Raw genomic sequence first — 22,198 nt, forward strand, 5'->3', positions numbered from 1 at the left:
TACAACGTTCGGTTGTTCTTAATAACGTGAACCATACTTTTACATCCTTTGTTCGTACAAAGTTCGTACAGCTATCGTAAACTGTTTAATTATCTCGATTTCTCTCTTTTATACAGCGTATAACTGTCACGCTGTAACATATTTTCCGTACGAGTTCGACTTTTCAGACTGTCAAAGTGTATGTAACTGCTAATAGGAAAATGCAGTAGAAGTAAACGAGGTTGTAACAAATTACCGCGACAAATAGTCAAACTCCGTGCAACATTGGTCGTATCCTTTTCTAGATTAATAAAAATAGAATAATTCTTTGCCTAAGAAGAGTTCTAGGTGAAACTAGAATAATAATTTGAATATAAAATAATAATTTCGTTTCACCATATCGTTTCTCAAATAGATAGCAATTTTCCTCGAATATATGGTACAAGTTGTTAAAGTATCAGGTTTTAAAGCGTAATTAGTGGGACGGTTGACGCATAAACTTGTACTATAAAACACGAATCGACGTTCCTCGTTAAAAGCCGCTTTCGTATGGACGATTCGCGTGCTTCAACGCGACGAAAATAATTAAAAGGACACTCGAGACTTACCTCGAGTACGTCCTGTGCGGTCTGAAGGTATTCTCGAAGCATGGCCTCCTGAATGGCTCGCCATTCTTGCCTTGGATCCTCCAGTTGCGTCGTTTCTGAAACGATCGAAAAGAAAAAAGAGATAAATTAGATACACCTTAAGACTATAGATCTTTGTTTCACGTGTCTTTCAATCGTTTGCATGCGTTGTAAATGTCGCTCGTGGAACGCTTCGGACAAGATATCTCATTAAGGTCCAACAGGTTGCATTAAGGCGACATTCCATTTGCAATTTTTTCCAATCAACTGACATTATCGAACTCTGTTTTTCAAGACTATAACTATGAGAGAAAATTGAAAGGAGCCGCTTAATACGTTTCTCGTCGTAATTCTTCTCAGTTTCCAACTTTTCATGCACAGTCGATACGTAATCTCGCGGTTATTGTTAGTCGTCGCACGTTTTCCACAACGCATTTCATACGACAAAAGGTTGTTAATCTTACGCCGCATCGTCATCCGGAGAATGTTTAACGAAAATGACATTTAAACGATACCTTTATAAATATTTAAAATTAATACTTATATATTAATATATATTTACTATATTATAAAACCAATTTTTTCTATTCCTTTTTAATTATTGTTATTTTTCAAATAAAAATAATCTTTAGATAGAAACAATTTAATTAACCAATTAATGAATGTATCAAAAATAATCTTTAGATGTATAAAAATTTAATCGATCAATCAACTAATTAATCAATTTAGATTAACTAAAATTAATTTTGTAATTATTTTTCATAAATTAATTATTGTAATCAATAGTAATTTCCATTTCTTTTTTAAAAAGTTTAAAAGAAATGGAAATTACTATTGATTACAATAATTGACTATTTATCAATTAATAAATCTATTTAAATAAATATATATATAAGTATTTATTAATATATATTTGCTGTACTACAAAATCAATTTTTTCTATTTTTTGAAAATTATTGTTATTTTTTAATTAAAAATAATCTTTGGATAAGAACAATTTAATTAACCAATTAATGAATTTATCAAAAATATCTTTAGATGTATAAAAATTAATTATTGTAATCAAAAAAAGTTTAAAAGAAATGGAAATTACTATTGTTTACAATAATTGACTATTTAATAATTAATAAATTTATTTAAATAAATAAATATATATAAGTATTTATTAATATATATTTGCTGTACTACAAAATCAATTTTTTCTATTTTTTGAAAACTATTGTTATTTTTTAATTAAAAATAATCTTTGGATAAAAACAACTTAATTAACCAATTAATGAATTTATCAAAAATAATCTTTAGATGTATAAAAATTAATTGTTGTAATCAAAAAAAGTTTAAAAGAAATGGAAATTACTATTGATTACAATAATTGACTATTTATTAATTAATAAATTTATTTAAATAAATATATATATATTTATTAATGTACATATAAATAAATATTTAAAATTAATAATTATATATTAATATATATTTACTACAATACAAAATCAATTTTTTCTATTTTTTTAAATTACTGTTATTTTTCAATTAAAAATAATCTTAGAATAAAAAACAATTTAATTAACCAATTAATGAATTTATCAAAAATAATCTTTAGATGTATAAAAATTTAATCAGCTAATTAATCAACTAATTAGATTAACTGAAATTGATTTTCTAATTATTTTTCATAAGTCAATTATTGTGATCAATAGTAATTTCCATTTCTTTAGACGTAAGAAATATACTGGCTATTTAGATAAATACGAGATACTCACGATTAACGTGATTAATGTAGTATGCACCCACATGCTTGTCGTAAGCTTCTTCCCATCCAAGTGGAAGCTCGTTTCCGATACAGTCTGCGAACGTTTGTGGTTTTGTAAATCTGTAATCGGAAAGAAAACGAATCGTTAATTCGTATCAACGAATTCCAGATACACAATAGAAATTCTATCGATTGAAACAACACGGAAATATAAACGTTCATATGGAATTATGAGAGATCTAGTTTCTTTTCTTTCTTCCAAGTTCCATCTGAATTTGCTAATCTTCTAAGAAAAATATTAATTACGTATAGCGTGACATAGCTATACGATATATTATATGGTAGATGTTAAATATCAAAGATATTTTCGACATGGAATATTCTAGTCGTTGCGTTCATTTCACGATGTTACGGCCCAAAAATAATCCCTGCAATCAGTTTGCGTCAGTAGCGCTTAATTGACGTCAGAAATTTGTCAAAGCGATTTTGCCTTTAAACTTTATTGTACTCCCTGATATACCTAGAAACAGTTGCCAAAATGTAGCAGAATCGTTATTTAAAGCGCCATCCAAATACAAACAGCAAGAATAATCTAATCTGATAATTATTTGCAAGAATTAATACGTATTATTATCTTTGGAAGATCTCTATTTATTTTTATGCAACTTGGACAAACGATAGTCCTTGTACGATCCTTGTATCGTTCGATTAAACGGTTGCGATTGTTTTCGTATTTTAATGGCAATGAGCTCGAGAAACACCGACGACAAGGCTATGACGTAATCCGAAAAGATTTCGAAGGTTCAGAGAGGAATTCGCCAAAAACGAAAATCAACCTTGATTCAAGAAGTTTACTTAACACGAAGCAATCGTACAATCGACTCTTCGATCCTAAATACCAGGGACATTACGTTCTCTATAAAAAAAAAATGATCGATTTCGTTTTTCAAATCTGTCTGGACAGATAGCTTTTGATTTCTGTAATTTTTATCGCGCAAGCAAAGTTCGACACGAAGGAAAGCGTTCAAACGAGCGAAACGCTCGAGAAATACTCGACTAGCGATTACATTAGCGACGTTTTTTCGATTAAAAAAAGTTTTAAGAGATTATCTTGAAAAATACATAGGCTGGAGGAAATAAATAGTCGGTCAGCCGGAGATGGAAGAATTTTATCGATAGAAAAATAACGATACACGTATCTAACAACAACGGTAATGACTGTACAAGCAAAAGAGCTAATTCGACCTAATTCGATAATAATTTCATTTCTTATATACGTGTGCGCGCAACAAAGAGATTATATCTTGCATACGAAATAACCTGACCTCCGGAGGCCAGCGACCAACTCGACTTTATCGTGACGAAAGTGAAATGGAATCGGTAATCGGCATAGAAGAAGAATGCGAATACCAAAGAGTAAACAGTAGAACGGAAAAAAGAAGAAAAAGCAACAGCGAGAAATTCTTTGTTATCAAAAGTTGCACCTGTTGTGATTGCTCGTTATTTAGGCGAATTAATTGCTCCACGAGTGGCTAAATAATAATAGCGAATTACTATCGGCACGGCGCGATATCTTATCTGCGATATTAAACTATAAGGCTTAAAAGCGCAAAAATTACATCGATAGGATTTCTTGGAACGATCGATGAGACGACATGTGCGTCAGCGTAACGAAAGCGTCAATAAAAATAAAAAGATCTAATGCAAAAAAAAAGCTTCTTAACAACTGGCCGGAGGAAACGGCACTTGAAAACTTGTAGCACGCTGAACGAGAGTAACGACATGCTGCGCGAGGCACGATCGGCCATAGTAAATGTTGGAAAATGTTGGCGGACGTTATGGAATTTCAGCGACAATTCCTTAATTCCTTTTCCGCCGCGTGATTCACGTTTTTAATGTGCCCTTGGCCTTACCGCGGCGCTGTCCTATAATACGAAGGAGGAAGCAGGAGAAGGAGGGTCAAGAACGTACATCATGACGGAGGAATAACGTGGACAAGAGAGAAGGGAGCAGCCGAAGAGGCAAGGGGCAAGAGGGGAGGGCGACATTGGAGGCGACGAGGCAGGAACAGCAACCGGAGGAGGTGGAGGAAGCGAGACTATGGGACAGACAAATCGAGTAATAAAAATTGCATAAACGCACGTTCCGTATCGATAGAATCGCGCTATACCATGGTTAAATCGATTTGACATAGCGCGAGTTTCTGCTCGCGAGTTTCTACAATAGGTTGTCCAACGAGTTCCTTACCATTTATTATTCCGCTATTCCGATCGATATTTGAAATATAGTCGAGCGAGAGTCAAGAGCGAGCACACGTACACCTCGAAGCCTATTCAGAGATCGTTGCGAATACGTTGCATAAATTGAAAATCGATTTTTATACTCGCGTTTTTTACGGTTCTCGTATAGTGGAATAATATGAAAGGAAACGTAAAAATGCGCAGACCGCGCGTGTAATACTCGAAATTGTATACAAGTATGTTTAGCGGATGGAAAAAAAGCTGCGCTTAACTTCTACGATTATCGATTTGCATAAATATCTAGCAACAGCATCGATAACTTAATCCTAACGGTACCATGATATTACAATAAAACGAAGAGACACGTTCGACAGATTGCTGAAAGTCAATGGAATTTTTTTTCCAAACGTGATAGTAAGTTGTCTCTCTTTCTTTCAGCGGTACAGAGGATAGAAAAAAATGAATTCATTAGCTGCGACAATATGGTATTGTTATATCGGAACAATGCGTTACTAACGCCACGCTATCAGCACACACCGCTTGTTAAGACTTTCAAAGGCTGCTTTTACGATACGTTCGGTCGACTTCGCTTCTACTACTAGTCTTCTTCCATGAAGGAAGCTGAGAAGCGATGTTTACTGAAGGAAACTAACAACAGAAGGCACGACAACGACAGGAAGCACGCAACCTATTACCGTCGCGTTTGTCTCGGTTATGCTACATGCGTTAGAAACAAACACATGGGACAGAGTGGTGAACGCGTGCTATCGCTACGGATTGTGTCATTCGATTCTTCGATTCTTTAAAATCGTACGAAACGAAAATAGGTGTAAAGAAAGAAGATCGCTTTGTTTCAAAGCATTGTCGACACGAGGTAAGATGTTTTTCTTTTTTTAAAAAAAAAAAAACTCTAACAAATCTATTCACTGTTAAAACTATAAATATTTTTCTGCGGATTTAAATGCAATTTCAGCATTCGTACTACAGATTGGGTTTCTCGTTACTCTTGTTACGCGGTTATAAACAACTGCAACTTTTTCATAGCGTTAATTGTTGATTCGTTATCCCCCTGCAACTGTCGCGCATAATTTCTCTACACGTTTTTCGAACTCTAATCTCGCACGAATATAAAGTCCCGATCGATTAAATCTTTTATCCATAATTTAAACTAATTATCGTCGTTTTATAAATTAACAGATTGATAGATGTTCTAATATTTGCGAACTTTGGCTAAAATACAATTATTCTCGGAACCTTCTCTCGTCATTACGCCTAGTATCTCGTATTTTTGGTTTCGCGATCCGTTCTAAAGAAACGAAAGCCGACACGACAAAGACCGTTTTTCTTTTTCCTCGGTTCTGGTTGATCGCGACGGTAACAACACCCGTGAAAACGTAATGTTAACGTTTAAAAATACATTGGCGTACACGTGAATGAGATTGTATAATCTACTCGGCGCATACCTGCATCGTACACCGAGGAACAATGGGCCCGGAACACGACAGATTATAGCTATAAAGTAATCTCGTTTGGTCTGTCGATGGGCGAGCGCGGAAGCACACCCACGCGTCCCTGCTCGCGCTTTTCACGAACGCCATAAACTCTATTTTAACAACCGTGTAAAATCGTATCGCGTTAAACACCAACGGAAGATTCGAAATTCTAATCGTTTCTCTTGTTGGAATCCGACCACGGTGTTACGTTATATCGTAGCTACGAAATGCATTTCAAGAATAGTTTATGTCGCTCTATTACGTTTTTATACGCCCTGATGGAGAATATACATTCACGACAAATACGTATATACCATTGATTTCACTTTAATTTATACCAATCTGTGTCATCTAATTTTTTTTTTTTTTTTTTTTTTTTTTTTTTAATGGTAGAATCATAGTACATATTTATTTAATTACGGTTATTTAAAATTGCCAAGAGTTCGCGTGTTCTAAACAGTATATTTTAGACATGTTTATATTATACTAAAATATTACGAACGATTAACGTTAATTAGTAACGATTAATTAATAATATTAAATACTAGAATATTATTATAGAATAGTAATCGCAGAAACATATACAATTATCGTACAATGTTAGAATCGAAAGGGAAACTACCAAGTGTTAAAAGTAAAAATGTAGGAAGAGTACTCGGAGGATGATTTGCATGGAATTATTCTTTCTAAAGTTAATGTTACTTCTGGATTCGATTCTTCAGCGTCTAACTCTTTAACGCGCGTAGCCACACCTAACTTGCAAATTCCTGCATTCCTATGCCTTCTGTCTGACACTCGATACGTTCGCTGTCAGCAGATTATTAGAGATCTAATGGTACTAGAAAGTTTCGTTTGATATCGGTAGTGTCGAATAATTCGTGCGTTTTAGCCAACTATCTCACGCGATGAATTTCAATTAAATCGATTGCGTAAATTAAGAACGTTCCGACGACCAGCTGTACGCAGCTACATTGTACCTTTCTAAATTTTATCCTCTTCTTATCCATCGTTTTATAAAAGTGTTCAAGATTATGTAAATCGATTACGTTAATTACGTAAAATCACGGACAGGTGAAATGTCGATCGTTAACGTTTAATATAAGAACGATCGACATTCGTGAATTCTAAAGAAATTCTATTTTCTCGTGATTATAAAATAAAATGCAAAATATAATTGTGAATGTAAAATGAAATAAACGAGTATTTTTAAATTATTACACGTATCTTCCTCTATCCTCTAGACTTAACTAAACAATAAATTTTCATTTATTTTGAACGCTGTTAAATCCGATAAAAAAGTAGATAATTCGATATAATGGAAGAGACGTTACCACCGATCTTACCGATTACAATAACTATTCTTTATTGATAAACGAAAGATGAGAAGTATCTCGTTAATGGCCTCTAACGGTGAAACGTAAGATGATAACAGATAAGAGCAATTATCTTACCACGGTATGTTAAAATAAATAAAATTGTCGAAACATCGAACTGGATGTCTTAATGTCGACTACCGCGCCAATCTTATTTAATATTTTACTTTCAGTTTGATAACAATTGATTCTCGCAAAATATTATATTATAGTATTCGAGAACCTTTTCCCGACGATGTTATCTAAAATTCGAATATACCTTCGAAATTCGATGGTCTATTAAATTCGTTTCATTCTATTCGTTCTAAGAAATTTGGCAACGTGGGTCATCCATGGTCACCGTAGCGGTTAACGCGTTAAGGGTTGCTACGCTTGAAAGCAGGTGTGACTATTTATTTAGCGACTAGGTGAGACACACGGCCCTGAATGTAACGTCAACGGCGAGCAAACAAGCATCTATGCGTGGGCATACAAATCGTGTAGGTGTTCCTCTTCGACTACCAAGCTTTGACCCAAGGGCACTAGCTGTGCATTATGGAACGCGTGCACGTCGTCGATATCGCTCGCGTTTTCGCATTTTTACCTATTCACGGCGTGAAGCTCGTTCGATCGATTCATAAGTGGACAACGCATATTTATGCATATCATATTTTTATAAAGATAAATAAAAAAAAAGTAGGATAGGAGGTAGACAATCTCTTTACCTGCTAAATATCGTATTACGTAAGTATATAATGTGCTTGGAATATTTTATATATTTTTAAATTCATGTACGTATTAAAAAATTCAATTTTGAATGACTCGGACTTTCTTGCAGGACTGAACTAATATTTTTTGTAAATATTTACGAGTTGTTGTATGCCGTATTTACGCGTGTAGAAACTGAACAGGATATAATTAAAATTAATTAAAAATAAATGTAGTTAATTCTTAAGTCCATGGCTTGAGGAGTTTCTGACTAAGAAATGGTCTAGTTAACGGATTAATGCGTATTTTCATAAATATTAAAATTTGCCTGCGTATTTTACACTCTGGTTTTGCTTCCCTAATGTAACCTAACCTCCAAAAGTCCAATAAATCTTTCACATATCTCTCTTAGAGTTAAGCAACGTTGGAAGGTCACTACAATGGAGAATGCCAAATAATACCGACACGATTAATCATATGATTGGTAAAAATATGAAGAAACGAATTCGAGGTATTTAATTGTAACGAATAACGAGGTTATCGAAAGTATTTGAAGAATCGTGACGACAATTACGATCGACGATGAATTGTTGTACGCTTGTCATAAATATTAAAACATGCGCGCGCATTTTACACTAGTTTCCTTCTTCTAACTAAAATTTTACTTTTCTAACCTAACCTCAAAATGTCTACGTAATAATCTAAGGAATTTTTCACATATCTCAGATTCCAACGACGTTGAAAACTTACTACAATAGGGAATACCAGCACAGTTAATCATACGGTCATGGAAATATGCAGGCTCGAATTCAAGGTATTTAATTGCAATGGGCAACGAGGATATTCCACGATCGGTCACGTACAGGCCGGTTAAGCGTATAAATCGTGATTGCGAATGATAGCTGAAAATATTTCTAACGACATAATGACTGTTTGCGTTGATGGAGAGACGGTCGGGTTGCCGAGTCGTTTTGAAACGTGTTCGAGCGTAAAAATTCCAAGAAGAAAATAATGGTACTCAGCTTACAGGAATCTCCGTTTGCCTTCGTTCTCTGTACGTGGATGTGTCACGGCCTAGGAATGTCTCGAATTTCCAAGTTTGGGAACACTCCTGCCTCGTAATTCGTGCCATGGCTTTGGTCACGCACATGTATACGCAATATCACGCTGCCCGTATATCCCTTTAACGTTAATCCTTCGCGCCAAAAAATTCGCAAATTACATTGCAAATATTTTGACCGAATTCAATCTCATCATGATTAAAACCACGAATAATTCATTTGCTGCTCTACAAGAAGCTTATTAATCCGTTAATCGAGGCATTTCTTAACTAAGAACCTCTATGTATAATTACAGAAGTGAAAAGTATTATAATAAACACAAATTAATTCCACTTAGATCGATTTTACTCTTTGCGAGTGTAAATATATAATGATATAGCTTCTTGAAGCTTTATTTATACGAAAAAAAAAAGAAAGGTAAATTTAATCGCGAAATACATCTAAAACAATTTTTATTACCATTAAACTAACAAAAAATTTCGTTGAATTAAAAGTGGTCGGAATTAAATCGACAACAGACTAATAATAAGATAAAAAAAAAAAATTGCTAAAAAACATCTTTTTGAATAAAAGATCGAGGTCACTTTCACTTTCTTAAACAGCACTATACGATTTTTTCACTATTCGTATTAAAAATTCATTATTGAAGATGATGACTTCATTCTCACATGATAAATTTTTAAATAATTACGAAACAAATGTTAACACCCGAAAACAATATTTTCCTTCCTTAATCGCTTTTTCAATATTAATTTCATAACTGATAGTCAGTTGTTCATTTTTCCTTACTAAAACAATAAATTTTCCTTATTAAAACAATAATTACATAATCAATAGCATCATATTTAGTTACAATACTGATTGATTTACAAATGAAGAAATACCAGATGGAAATCGTACGATTTCTATCTTGACTTCGAGCAAATGGATAACTGTCGTGATTACGTAAGCAAGTTTATGAATGAAAAATATACATTAATAAAATAAATAATCAAATAATCAGATTAAAATAGATTCATTAGCTAAATTATAAAAATAATTTCAAGTCTACATAAAATAAAACAATTTTCTTCATAATATCCTAACCTCATATTTGATGATAGTTTACAAACTACATATGTATTAATATCCAACGAATAATAATCGAATATAAACGATTAAATATCAACAAACTACTACATGCTTATTGGTCAATTACTTATGAAAACCAAGACGTACCTAGAAGCGACACGAATGACTATCTTTGAAAGTTGACAGCATATCGATATTTTCTTAAGTCACAATTGCATAATACAGCCGAGAAACAACCGTTCTCTCTTTCCTTTTCACGGACATTCTTGCAGCCTACGTACGAGGAAATAATTCACGTCCAACGTGTTTCAAATGAACCGAATAACAAAAATCGTACATCCAGAAATCGAATTTGAAAAATGAATTCGAAAAGAAACCAACCATGAATCTATAAACAGTTGCGTATCGATCGTAAATTTACGAAACGATGTTATAAGAACTCGAACCGAAAGAATGCGAGAAAGAAAAAAAATGGTGGAGGCACATTGGCGCGCATGCGCGCGCTCGTGAGAGCGAAAGAATTTTCCTAAACACAGATGTCGAGCAGATGCCACGCGTTGCAGTGCGTGAGGAACGCACAGTGGGAAAACCGGACGAAACGAAACGCGTGCGAATTCGATTCGAGTTTCCAAAAAAGAAACAGGTGACGAGAGGCGGCGAGAGGAGCTTAGTGGATTCGGGGAACGAAATTTCGAGATTTCGAGGAACGCGAAAGTCGCCGGCACACGGAATAACCGTACACCGGGCTCTGCTCTGTTGTTCGCGTGCCAAATGTGCAAACAAAAACAGCAGCAAACACAGGTCGACTGTAATCTGCGTTCGAATTGCTGAACGATAACTCGAGTGGAAAACAAGTATCAATTATACGTCAGTGATATCACAAAATATCATTGAAATATTTCAATTTTTATTTTGTATACATGCACGATTATTAATATTGCAGAAAATTTTTGTGATTGTTCGATATCTTTTGGATTTGTTAAATGAAAAATATTGGATACTTGTAGAACTTCTATTTATAAATATAATGCGCGTATTGTATGAAACATTTTAATTAAAACATTAACGCTATAGTGAAACCTGACTATCATAACTATGTTGCTAAAATTTGAAACAAATCTGAAAATGTAAACTAAAAATTACAGGATATTTATGTAAACATATATTTACTGAAAAATTAGTGTATAATATAAGTAACCATTTTAAACGTATCATACGTGTTATGATGATCTTGTTGAATATTGAGACTTATTAATATAATGGATAACCGATTGCTTAAATATTTTTATCGTTTCTGTGAAATCTATACTTACAGTAGATGTCTTGTAGCTTCTCAGTAAGTATATTTTCAGATTGATTTCAAATTTTATTAATATAATCGTGACAGTAGTCTCTAATTACAGTGCTACTGAAATTTCAAAACATTTTAGATAAGAGTGTTTTATAGAAAATGTTCAAATACTTTGAGCTACTACATATATATATATACAGAATATATGACACAATGATACGAGTAATATATTGTGAATTAGTGTTTCTTTTCTCGAAACAAGAAAGGAAAATCGAACGAAAGGACTGCATGTAACGAGATCGATGTCTTAATGGCGACATCAAAATCGGAAGAGTAATACCCTTGTACCAAGGTCTATTTTTAGGTACCGGTCAGTTGCATGTACGTTATATACCGGTTAGCCCCGTAAGATGGTTCACTTACACCACGTTCCACGGGTACGCGTATACACATTAATCTAGGCAACGTGGACACGTGGAACACAGTGTCCATGTAAGCCAGTTTTATAGCGAGATTTTAGTCTTTTGCTCGATAACGAGCGCCATTCACTGGATCCATCGTGAGACTAGCACTTGCTTCATTTGATCTTTTGCAGATACTGGACATTTCTGAGTCGAATGGGCCATAATTTCTGCTTTTGAAAAATTACTTAACTTGAAAATTAGTCTAACTATGTAGATTATTATTATTACTATTCACATACAGTGTTATATCAAGTGATCGTTAATATTTGATCATTAACTTATTATACTCTAAAAAATTAGCATCTATAATTTATGCGTGTTTGTAAATTCTTCAGTGTTTAATTTATAGATTATGAACGGTACATATTCATATATGTTGAAGTCGAAACATATTAAAAGCGTAATAGTTGATGAATACTTAAAATCATTGATTTTATTTTCACTATAAAAAAAGAATAAATATATATATAAATACAGTGTATAACATTTAAGTAATAGAAAAATAAGAGAAAACAAAATGGTTAATATGTATCAGATTTGAGATAAAAAATTCGACGTTTCCACAGGCAACTATTGCGACTGGTTAAAACGCAGTGAAATTGTGACTTTTCTATCAGAAAGTTCAAATGAATAGTAGTTTTATTTTCGCGTGCGACCGTGGTCACCAGATTTCTCGAGTTTTTCATCGACAGCGCGGCGGCCCTGGCGACTGGAATGCGGGCGCGGCGAGTCCTCGGTGTATGAATATACGCATACACGTAGTAGATACACACGCTCGGGAAACTTAAGGGGCGCTCACACGAGGGCAATGTAACGTCAGAAATATTTCGCGTTCTCGCTCATGTGTATGTGTCTATGACAAATTTGCTCACTATACACACACACGTTTATTATCACAAATAAGCACAAAACGTCTCGTTCATCCGTGTCCATAAAAATTCACGGAAAGAAAGAGGGAAAAATCGAATGCGATCTTTAAATGAAATAAGGTTCGCGCATAGAGATCGCACGCAATTTCATATATACTCGCTGTTTTAGCACGTGTACGCGTGCATACAAACATATACATAGAAAATGGCGTACCTGTCTCTAGGATCGATCCACGTTGTTTTTCTTGTGTTGTGATCGATGAAATACACTTTTCCATCAAAGTCTTGCGCGACGTCCCACCCTTCCGGAAGCGGTATCTCCCCATTCCGTCTCCTTGGCATATTTCACTGCGCTCTAAATCCATCCAAAACTCTCTATCACCGACCAGTCGACAGGCACATATCTGTGCGCGCGAGCACACACTCCCCGTGCCACATACACGCTGTATTGATGAAAGAGAAAGAAAGACAGTCGATGTAAGAGAGACAAAGAGAGAACATTCGAGTTGGTAAAGAGAAGGCACGCAATAGTAATACACACCGATATACAGTGGAATGGAGATAGAAAGGATGTGTTGCATGCCACTGAATGCACACACGTGCGCGTGCATACATACACACATACATACATACATCTCTATATACGCGCACGTATACATACTCTGTCGAAAGGAAAGAGAAAAAAAGAAGCAAGGGAAAAAGAAATAGGGAAGGAAAAGAGTGTGAGAGAGAAAGATAGAAACATCACGTGCATATGTATACATATATGTAGATTTCATGTAGTATATATAATGTACACACACGTTCTCGCTCTCTCTTTCTCCCTCGCGCGCTACTCCGCCATCATGAATACCTCATTATCATGAGCGGAGTGACGTCAGAGTCCCCGCCTTCAGATTCCTCTCGAGCGGAATTCCACCGTTAACATAGCTGGCCGTCGAAGAAAAGTCCACTGTTGGTATCTTGCCTTGAGACGGTACTGTGGTCCTACATTTGTACAAGATCGCCAGTATAAATGCCCGTTACATTATCGTAACACTTATATTTCTTTTAATCCCGCACTCGTCACTTTGCAATATATCGACGAATGAAATATACCAAATAGCACACAGCCTTTAGATTTACTTTCTTCACATCACCAACCGTAAACCGAATTTGATAGAGAAAAAATATGAAAAATCACTTTCACCCTTGCTTTGCCGTCTCACTCTGTCGTTCACTTTTATTTGCACTCTTATCCTTTTGTTTATCAGGCCCTTGGTTTTACCACGTATCACGTGCGATGTTCTTTTTACACCATCCTTTAATTCCTACTTACTGTTCTTACACGATTTTATCATTTGTTTTACACCATCGGGAAAAGCAGGAACACTTAGAAAAATATTCGGGGTATCGTGCCGGTAATCGAACAGAGAACACTTCTCCGGCTAACGTTGTTCAGATGCACGTTTCATTGATGAAATTTTCGAAGAAAATTGGTGAATTGTTCAAACGCGTAACAACCACGTCGTTCTCATTTTGGAGCAGCAGGAACGACGACGAGTTTCTCGGAGCAGAGACGGGACAGCATCTGCGTCTGCGACCCGCTTTAAGAAGTGCACGCTAATGCCGGTACTATCGAGTACATTTCACCGTGTGCTCCCTTTTCTTTCTCTCACTAAACTTCGTGCTCGTCGTCCGCGAAAGACAGCGCGGAATCAACGCGACGTTCCCTTCGAGGAATGTCAGAATTCGCCTCGCGTTTCTCCCCCACGCGTTTTATTTCATTCCGTCTTTTTACTTACACGGAACGAAACTGCCAGGAACACTGTTACGGTTACCGCAAGACACTTTTGCTCCGTTCATGGATCGAATTGAACATGGCCTCGGCGAAGATTCTACACTCTGTCAAGTCCGTTGTTTCAAGTGGCAAGAATACGCGCAAACTACTCTTTCGTTTCGTACGATACTACAACCTCGCGCCAACTACAAGCATGTTGAGTGTTTGAAACATGCCACTGGACGTTCATACCGTGTGCGCTTGGCAATGCTTCTCACTCACTCTCTCTTCCTCTTCGCCTCAACGCGTACACCGATGAGAACCGAACGTAATCCCCTCCCAGCCTTTGGTATTCTCCTTCTTTCTCTCTCTTTTTCTCGAATCGTCTCCCACTACTAGGCCGAAAGCTCTCGTGTCTCTGACCGCTGTGCACGAACGACGACGGGAACAGACGAACGCGATGCCCTTTCCACAGTTTCGCATATTTTCCGTTATATTGCATCGGCGGCACCACCGTACGACTCTCATGGAAACGCAGGTGCACTCAAGACCGTTGAACATCCGGGACGAATGAATAAACTGATGGTAATCCGTTGCTGCCCCTTCGAGAATGTCTCATAAGCCACTGTGGTATTCGCATGTATTGCTTCCTCTTTCTTTTTTTTTCTCCTCGCTGTTATTTCGCTTGATGCGTGGCTTCCAAATGTTATCGATATTTGATCGAGTAATTTAGTCTTCTACTTGCGTGATTTATCGTTATTCACTCCTATCATTTTGCTTGAAATTAACTTATTAGTCTCAATCCAAATATCTCTCATGTCACATTTTTACTGTTCTGTATAAGTATCAATATTTGTTTTTTTTTTCTTGTATTATTTTGATAATAAATACATTTTTGTTCACAATGTGAAAATGTGTGTCTTTAGCATAATCTCCTTCATTCCTTTTAATCTGAAAATAAATATTTAATTCTATTTAAAAATATACATTTGATTTATAAAATTTCTATATAAAGCTCATGTCACTTTACTAAAAGAAATTATATCCATGTCGCATTGAAATTCAGTGGTTTAAAATTTAGAATATTTCTCGCATGCACGACTTTTTTAATCTATACATTTACTATAAATTTAATAAAGTGTGCGAATTCTTACTTCCTCGATAAGACACGTGACATGTGTATAATTATGTATGTATATACGTGGTGGAGAGTGCAGATATGTGAACGTATGGAGTTTTCCTGAACGTGGCGACAGTTTTAACCCAAATTTTCAACACGTTACGAGAAACTGAATGTGCAATTGTAACGTAAACCGATCGTATCGAGACTTGAATATAGTTCGTATGTTGTTTCTAATAAATAAGAAGTAATTTAGTGTTTTGTACAAAGTTAATATGGCAACATCTGAAAGCGATGATTTTGAAAGCGCTGACGAGGAGATGAACCATGATATACCAACAAAAAGAAGTACTCAAATGCGACAATGGAATTTACCAAACACGATAGACTCGGAATCTGATGACGATACGGAATATGTGCCTCGACAACCGTATACAAATATAAATTTCGGTAGAAGTAAAGAAAAATATCGGCCGACAATGGATACGTCAACTAATGAAACAAGAGCTGATAAAGATATCAGTACTAAAGATACACGTAATTATAGGAAGCACGAGCAACCAATTATCAATGTTGACGAAACTTGTGAAAAGAATGATGAAAACATTTCGACTATCGATTCACAGAAAGCAGAATGTGCACAGATCAACACTGGTGATACAGACTTGAAAGTGAAAAATAATAATGAAAACATAGAGTTAAGAAAAAATAAAGTAGAAGCATCCCCTGAAAAAGATGTTAATATGGACTTACATTCTGAGTTGACAGTTAAGTTGAATGAAAAAGAAAAGATTCAACATAAAGGAAAGAAATTAGGTGTAAAGAAGTTAGGAACAAAGGTTATGCCAAGTAGTAATCGTATGACTGATATAGATAATACACATATTAATGAAAGGGATATACTGATGACAGGAGAAGATGTGCTTAGTAAATTTTCTATGAAAGATGAGATAACAGAATCTGATATGCCAGAAGAATTGAAATCTGATAAAACATTCAAAGAAGTATTTAAATCTGAAGGGTGGGAAGGACTTGAAGATCCGATTGAAATACCAGAAGAATTGATTGATGAGAAATTGCAACCAGTATTAAAAAGATTATCATTAGTTGCTGAAGAAACAAGTAGCTCATCCACAAGTTGGGGTTGGGGCAATTGGGGTGTAAGTTCTTTAATTAATACAGCTAGTGTTGGAGTTTCTACAATAACTAGCCATGTATCACAAGGACTTAGTCTTTTGGAAGAATCAATGGCTTTATCTGATGAACCTAAATCTATTACAAATGAAGAACAAGAAAATCAGACAGACAATGGTAACTTTTATTATATATTTATAAGTGATGTAGGATGGATATATTTAATGATATAATAGATATATGGATATATGTAATAGTTAATAGATAGGTAGATGATAGACAATAGATATGTAATATGTAAAATAAGAGTAAAATAAGATTGTGTGTGCGAGTGGATGGATTTGTGTGTAGATGAATAACTGAGAATGAAAGACAATAGAAAAATTATATAATTGTGAACCAAGTTCCTTTTATAGTCAAGAGATTGAAAATAAACTATACCACTACTAGTATTTAATGATATAATTACTGCTAAATTATAAAACTGTTATATTTTTATTTTAGTTAACTTCCAGTTAATTTCCAGATGGTAAAGAAGAACAGACCAAAGAACAATCTTCTTTCGGGTTTGGAAATTTTATATCAAGTGTATCATCAATAACAAAACTGGTTGAATCAACTGGAAGCAAAGTTGTAAGTGGTGGATTAGATACGTTAGAAGCCATTGGTAAAAAGACAATGGAAGTTTTGCAAGAAGGTGATCCAGGTTTAAAGAAAAAGAGGACCTTTTTTATAAATGAAACAGATAAGCCTAATTTATCTCAGATTCTACGAGAAGCTAAAGAAAAAGCAGATAGCACAGAAAGAACAGTGGAAGAAAGACAGAAAATGAGAAAAGTACATTTTGAAAGTCTCTTTGATGATTATCAAGGACTTGTTCATATAGAAGCATTAGAAATGTTATCAAAGCAAAGTAATATTAAAATACAACAGCATTTGAATAGCTTAGATACAAATGAATTAAATTCTGTTGAAAAAATGTTGGAAGAAGTTGAAGAATTATGTGCATTAGATAATGATGATGAATACAATGATGAAACAGATGAGAAAGACTTGAAATATAAATTACAAGAAGCTTGCAGCGATCTTGGAATTAATATTACATATGAAAAGTTACACGAGGTAAATAATTTCTGCCCTAATAATACGAGAGTTTACTATTATCTCTTGAATGCATTATACAAAGTTAAATATTGATTGTAGGCTTTTCAAGACTCTAAAAATTATACTGCTTTACCACATAATGATCAAGAAACTTTTGAACATGCTATTTCAGTTTTGGCACAATTTACAGCATTTTCTGTAGAAAGGTTTCATAAAACTGCAGAATTACTTCTAATCAAAGAACATCGAAGCACTGTTAATGAAACTGATTCACTAGTTCAGTTAACAAATACTCTGTCTAATCAAATTGGAATATTAGCTAATACTTACTGTAGTATTTTAAATAAGCTTGCAGAAACTTCAGACAAACCTCATACTATTAAAGCTAATATAACAACGATTCTCATGGAGGTAAGAGAATACTATTATGTATTAAAGTATAGTATACATGTGTGAAGAAATAAATTTTCATTTCTTTTTTTAAATAGGCTACAAATGCAAGTTCTTACATTCAACATGCCTTCAAATTGTTGATTCCCATCATAGAAGTTGGTGCTATATAATGATGAGTAGAAATATTTTTTTAATACTCGTTCTGCATATATTGTAAAAAAAAGAACTAATACATTTCAGATAATTAGTGCAAATAACTTTTTCTAATATGTTTCGGGATAGAAAGAAAGTTTTGAACGTTATAAAGAAAGAAGGATAGAAAATAAGAGAAAAATATAAAATAAATAACACTTTTTGTACTATATAAATTGTATGGATTTATAATATATTAAAAAAGAAAGCAAAATAAAAGATATCTGTAAAAAATTTTTAGCAACTTGTTTAAAAAAATTTAATTTAGGTACTCATTTTTTTTTTCAAATGTTCTGCTCACAAGCATTTTACATATACAATTTATGTCATTTCATAATGCTTCACGAACAGTTTTAATTTCTTATATAAATTTATACTTAACTATAAAATTAGTAAAATATACTTTGCTTCAAGTAAATATTTTCTTAAAATATAGTTGTACTATTGTATATATGAAATGCTTATAATTATAGAATTTAATAACAATTTATTTTCTTATAAAACATTCTTGTTTTAAAAAATAATAATGTTAAATCGAAATATTAATATTAAAATCAAGTAGGATATTTATAATCATATGTTAAAATATTCTTAACAATACGAGAATAAATATAAACTCGATTTAATATTTTCCTCTTTTATTACCAACAGGAGGTTTCTGAAGTTGAAAACTCGAGTTTGATTCACTCGTTGGTAAAGGTGTAGTAAGATTTGGCGGAGTATTAAAGGTCAAACTTGCTGTTGGTGGTTTCAATGACGAACTTAGAGTAATGTTAGTAGCAGATGGTGTTGGTATTGTATTTCCCCAAACTGTAACAACATATATACTGAATTATTTTGCATCTATTTCTAAGAGTCAGATTAATTGACGTGTAAAATAGCTAAAGCTGTGTTTCAATGAATTAAAATGTAACAAAGTAGCAACATTGACATAATTATATACTTTCTTTTAATAAAACTAATATTCAACAGTATCCCTATATATTGTTGTGTATTCTTTTAAATATATAATCTAGTTAACGCGGGCATTCTTACAAAACCACCAAGAAGCAGAAGCAATTAAATTACATATAAAATACACAGCCATTCCTTAAGAAGCATAGATTTCAACCTCCCTTTACTATGTGATATTTGAAAATGCAAATTAAGAAGAAGATGAAAACAGAATATCATTTATTTCACTATTATTAAAAATGAATATTCTCGTATATAATTAGTAAATGTTACAAAAGCTATGCATCCCTTCCCACATTTCACAACACAAACAGAAACTGAAGAAAAATATAGTACCTTATAAACTAAAATAGATTCCTTACTCTTTTCCTGGAAAGACAAAATCAAAATCAAATCACAGAAATAAAAAATTTTAAATCGATCATATTTACAGAATAATTAGTTGCAACAGTCTTTCTATTCATATACGTGAAATTCTACAATACTTAGTAAAGGGCGTTAAATGTTAGTAAATCTACCTCATACTAAATCCACGCAAGACCTGAAGGTAGGAGATATTCATGGGATAGTTGAAACAACGAGAATACGTTGTTTTAGGGGCTTTGTTTTTAACAAAAAATATATTAACATTATAAATTTATATATTAATTTCATTTACCTAATGGATTTCGTGTTTCATAACTTCCTAGTCTGTTAGAATTTAGTGCTGTTGATGAAAGGAAACTTTTATTTCCTATAAAAGTAAAGTATATAACACGTTAATAGTTACATGAAATAAAATAAATACTTGTATATTACAATAAGTTCTAAAAATTATCAATTACCTGGACCAAATGGTGTAGGACCACTTGTAATTTTTCCAATACTACTTCGAGATATTTTTCCATCTGGTTTAATATCTTCAAAAACGTTTGTATTATCTTTTAAAACGTATTTTCTAAAGTTTAAATATTGTTCCTTTTGTTGTTGTACTTTCGAATGTACGCCTTGCAATTTACCAGCAACAGCAACAAGAGACTCGTGAAGTTTACTCATAGCCATTGTCAATTCTAAAAACCAATTGAAAGATATTTTAAAATTTTGAGAAACATTAATACTAATATAAATTTACCTTGTGGAGTTAAAGTCTTTGGAGTCATCATTGTCTGTATATGTTTTTCTGTTGTTTCAATTTGAGATCTAAATAATAGTAAATCATGTTCAAAGCTATCAGCCAATTCCATAAAAAATAATAATGGTGCATTATTTTCATATTGTAATCCTGGTGGAGTATCATGCGTTCTTTGAGCTACTTCAGAACTTTGTAACGCTTTTGCCGTGTCTTGTTTCAACTTGTCAGCAGCAGAACGATCTCGTTGAACTGATCCAGCTAACGTTGTTAAAAGTTCCATCAACGATGCTGTATCTTCCGCACATCGATTTAATGGTCTTGCAGAGCCCCTTGCTATATCTGAAGACAATACCTTTTGTTCCTTCACAAACTCTCTATAATTAAGAACATATATCGAATTAATTAATTTTATACAGTTCTAATATAATAGCTTTACTATATAATAATTACTTGAATTTCTCTATTGTCTGTAATAATTCTGGTGGCCAAATATTTTCTTTAGCAGCAGCTGGATTAGTATTTGCTTGTGAAAATCCTTTATTACTTGATGATACATCTAATCCCCCTAGTCCTTTATTGGTAGTGCTTGTGGTAGTTGTAGTACCACTAGTAGCTAATTTTGATCCTAATAAATTACCACTACCAAAAAGTGATGCTGTAAATACAAAATATTAGAGATAATATTTTGATTATTAATAATATTAAATTATATCCTCAACTATCACATACTTGTCGTAGTAGGTGCACCAAAGGTAACATTTCCAGTTGTAGCTGTAGCAGATGGAGCACCAAATGTCAATGTAGAAGTTGTTGCTGGTGTGCCAAAAGAAAGTCCACCAAATAAAGGCGCAGACGTAGTTGGAGCTGGAAATAAACTGCTCGCAGTAGTTGTACTAGTTGTATTTGATCCTGAAAGTAAACCAGTTGATTGTGTCTGTGCGGCAGTTGCAGGTGTACTATTAAATCCAAAATTAAGCCCAGTTGTTGTTGCCGGTGTGGATGGAGCTCCAAAGGTTAACGTTGGTGCTGAAGTACTTGAACCAAAAGGTGTACTAGTTAAATTAAAACCTGTTGCAGGTCTAGAACACAATAAATTATCAATATTTCAGTATATAAATTTTAAATATAAAACCCTATGTTTCAATTTCATAGTGTGAGGTTAATTAATTTAATTTAAGTTAAGGATACGAAATGTAAAATTGTGTATTTACTTTTGTCCAAATCCAAAACTTGCGTTGTTCGAAGTTGTAGGTGTTCCAAAAGTAAACGTTGACATAGTTGTGGCATGCAATAAATAATAAGACAAATAAACGTCACTAAATGACACGCAACGTCTTATATTTCAAATATTAACAATGCATATCATATGCATTGCACGCGTTAAACTATCCTCAACTGACTAACTGGCGATAATAATTAAACAACGCCATCTATAAGGTAAAGATGCACGTTTTAAATTTGAATATGTGTAATTCATTTTCGAAATGTATGTACTATCTTATGTATATCTTTCTAGAGATGTGT

The 22,198-nt window shown here is 33.7% G+C and overlaps 3 protein-coding genes across 11 annotated transcripts in view; 1 reads left to right on the plus strand and 2 right to left on the minus strand.

Moving 5' to 3' along the window:
* Kibra (WW and C2 domain containing protein kibra) overlaps positions 1–15,030 on the minus strand; it is a 43,422-nt gene extending 28,392 nt beyond the window's left edge. Inside the window, exons 1-4 of one of the 3 annotated variants that reach the window (XM_072014876.1) lie at positions 13,761–15,030; positions 13,122–13,350; positions 2,369–2,478; positions 588–682 (exon numbers count right to left, since the gene is read on the minus strand). In XM_072014876.1, coding sequence (XP_071870977.1) covers positions 588–682; positions 2,369–2,478; positions 13,122–13,249 — 333 coding nt within the window. In that variant the 5' untranslated portion in view covers positions 13,250–13,350; positions 13,761–15,030. Of the gene's footprint in view, positions 1–587; positions 683–2,368; positions 2,479–13,121; positions 13,351–13,708; positions 13,727–13,760 lie in introns of those variants that run through there. The other 2 variants (XM_072014877.1, XM_072014879.1) reach the window with 2 other exon arrangements.
* A 289-nt stretch (positions 15,031–15,319) lies between these two features.
* On the minus strand, positions 15,320–22,062 carry Nup58 (nuclear pore complex protein Nup58). Of its 7 annotated transcripts, XM_072014914.1 has the most exons (9): positions 21,886–22,062; positions 21,404–21,753; positions 21,125–21,329; positions 20,675–21,048; positions 20,388–20,612; positions 20,222–20,296; positions 20,082–20,104; positions 19,900–19,932; positions 19,231–19,419 (listed from the first exon to the last, which is right to left on the minus strand). In XM_072014914.1, exons 1-7 carry the CDS (start codon positions 21,948–21,950, stop codon positions 20,088–20,090), a joined length of 1,311 nt encoding a protein of 436 aa, XP_071871015.1. In that variant the 5' UTR covers positions 21,951–22,062; the 3' UTR covers positions 19,231–19,419; positions 19,900–19,932; positions 20,082–20,087. The 7 variants fall into 7 exon arrangements, with proteins under 7 accessions (XP_071871018.1, XP_071871019.1, XP_071871015.1 ...); XM_072014917.1 differs by lacking the exons at positions 19,231–19,419; positions 20,082–20,104 and adding an exon at positions 15,320–15,617 and having other exon boundaries at positions 21,886–22,042; XM_072014916.1 differs by lacking the exon at positions 20,082–20,104.
* LOC139993296 (protein FAM114A2) lies at positions 15,864–18,728 on the plus strand. The gene is made up of 4 exons (XM_072014896.1): positions 15,864–17,097; positions 17,447–18,042; positions 18,124–18,435; positions 18,513–18,728. Exons 1-4 carry the CDS (start codon positions 16,062–16,064, stop codon positions 18,585–18,587), a joined length of 2,019 nt encoding a protein of 672 aa, XP_071870997.1. The 5' UTR covers positions 15,864–16,061; the 3' UTR covers positions 18,588–18,728.
* Positions 22,063–22,198: the final 136 nt, after the last annotated feature.

The sequence above is a fragment of the Bombus fervidus genome, chromosome 12 (assembly GCF_041682495.2).
Source record: "Bombus fervidus isolate BK054 chromosome 12, iyBomFerv1, whole genome shotgun sequence".
Lineage (NCBI taxonomy): Eukaryota > Metazoa > Arthropoda > Insecta > Hymenoptera > Apidae > Bombus > Bombus fervidus.

Excerpts from the sequence above, each read along its gene's own strand:
- Nup58 (XM_072014912.1), bottom strand. The coding sequence starts at position 21,950 with ATGTCAACGTTTACTTTTGGAACACCTACAACTTCGAACAACGCAAGT. Across the intron at positions 21,754-21,885 it reads AGTTTTGGATTTGGACAAAA|ACCTGCAACAGGTTTTAATT; the intron begins GTAAATACACAA and ends ATTGTGTTCTAG. Across the intron at positions 20,613-20,674 it reads AAAGACTTTAACTCCACAAG|AATTGACAATGGCTATGAGT; the intron begins GTAAATTTATAT and ends ATTGGTTTTTAG.
- LOC139993296 (XM_072014896.1), top strand. The coding sequence starts at position 16,062 with ATGGCAACATCTGAAAGCGATGATTTTGAAAGCGCTGACGAGGAGATG. Across the intron at positions 17,098-17,446 it reads AGAAAATCAGACAGACAATG|ATGGTAAAGAAGAACAGACC; the intron begins GTAACTTTTATT and ends GTTAATTTCCAG. Across the intron at positions 18,043-18,123 it reads CATATGAAAAGTTACACGAG|GCTTTTCAAGACTCTAAAAA; the intron begins GTAAATAATTTC and ends TATTGATTGTAG.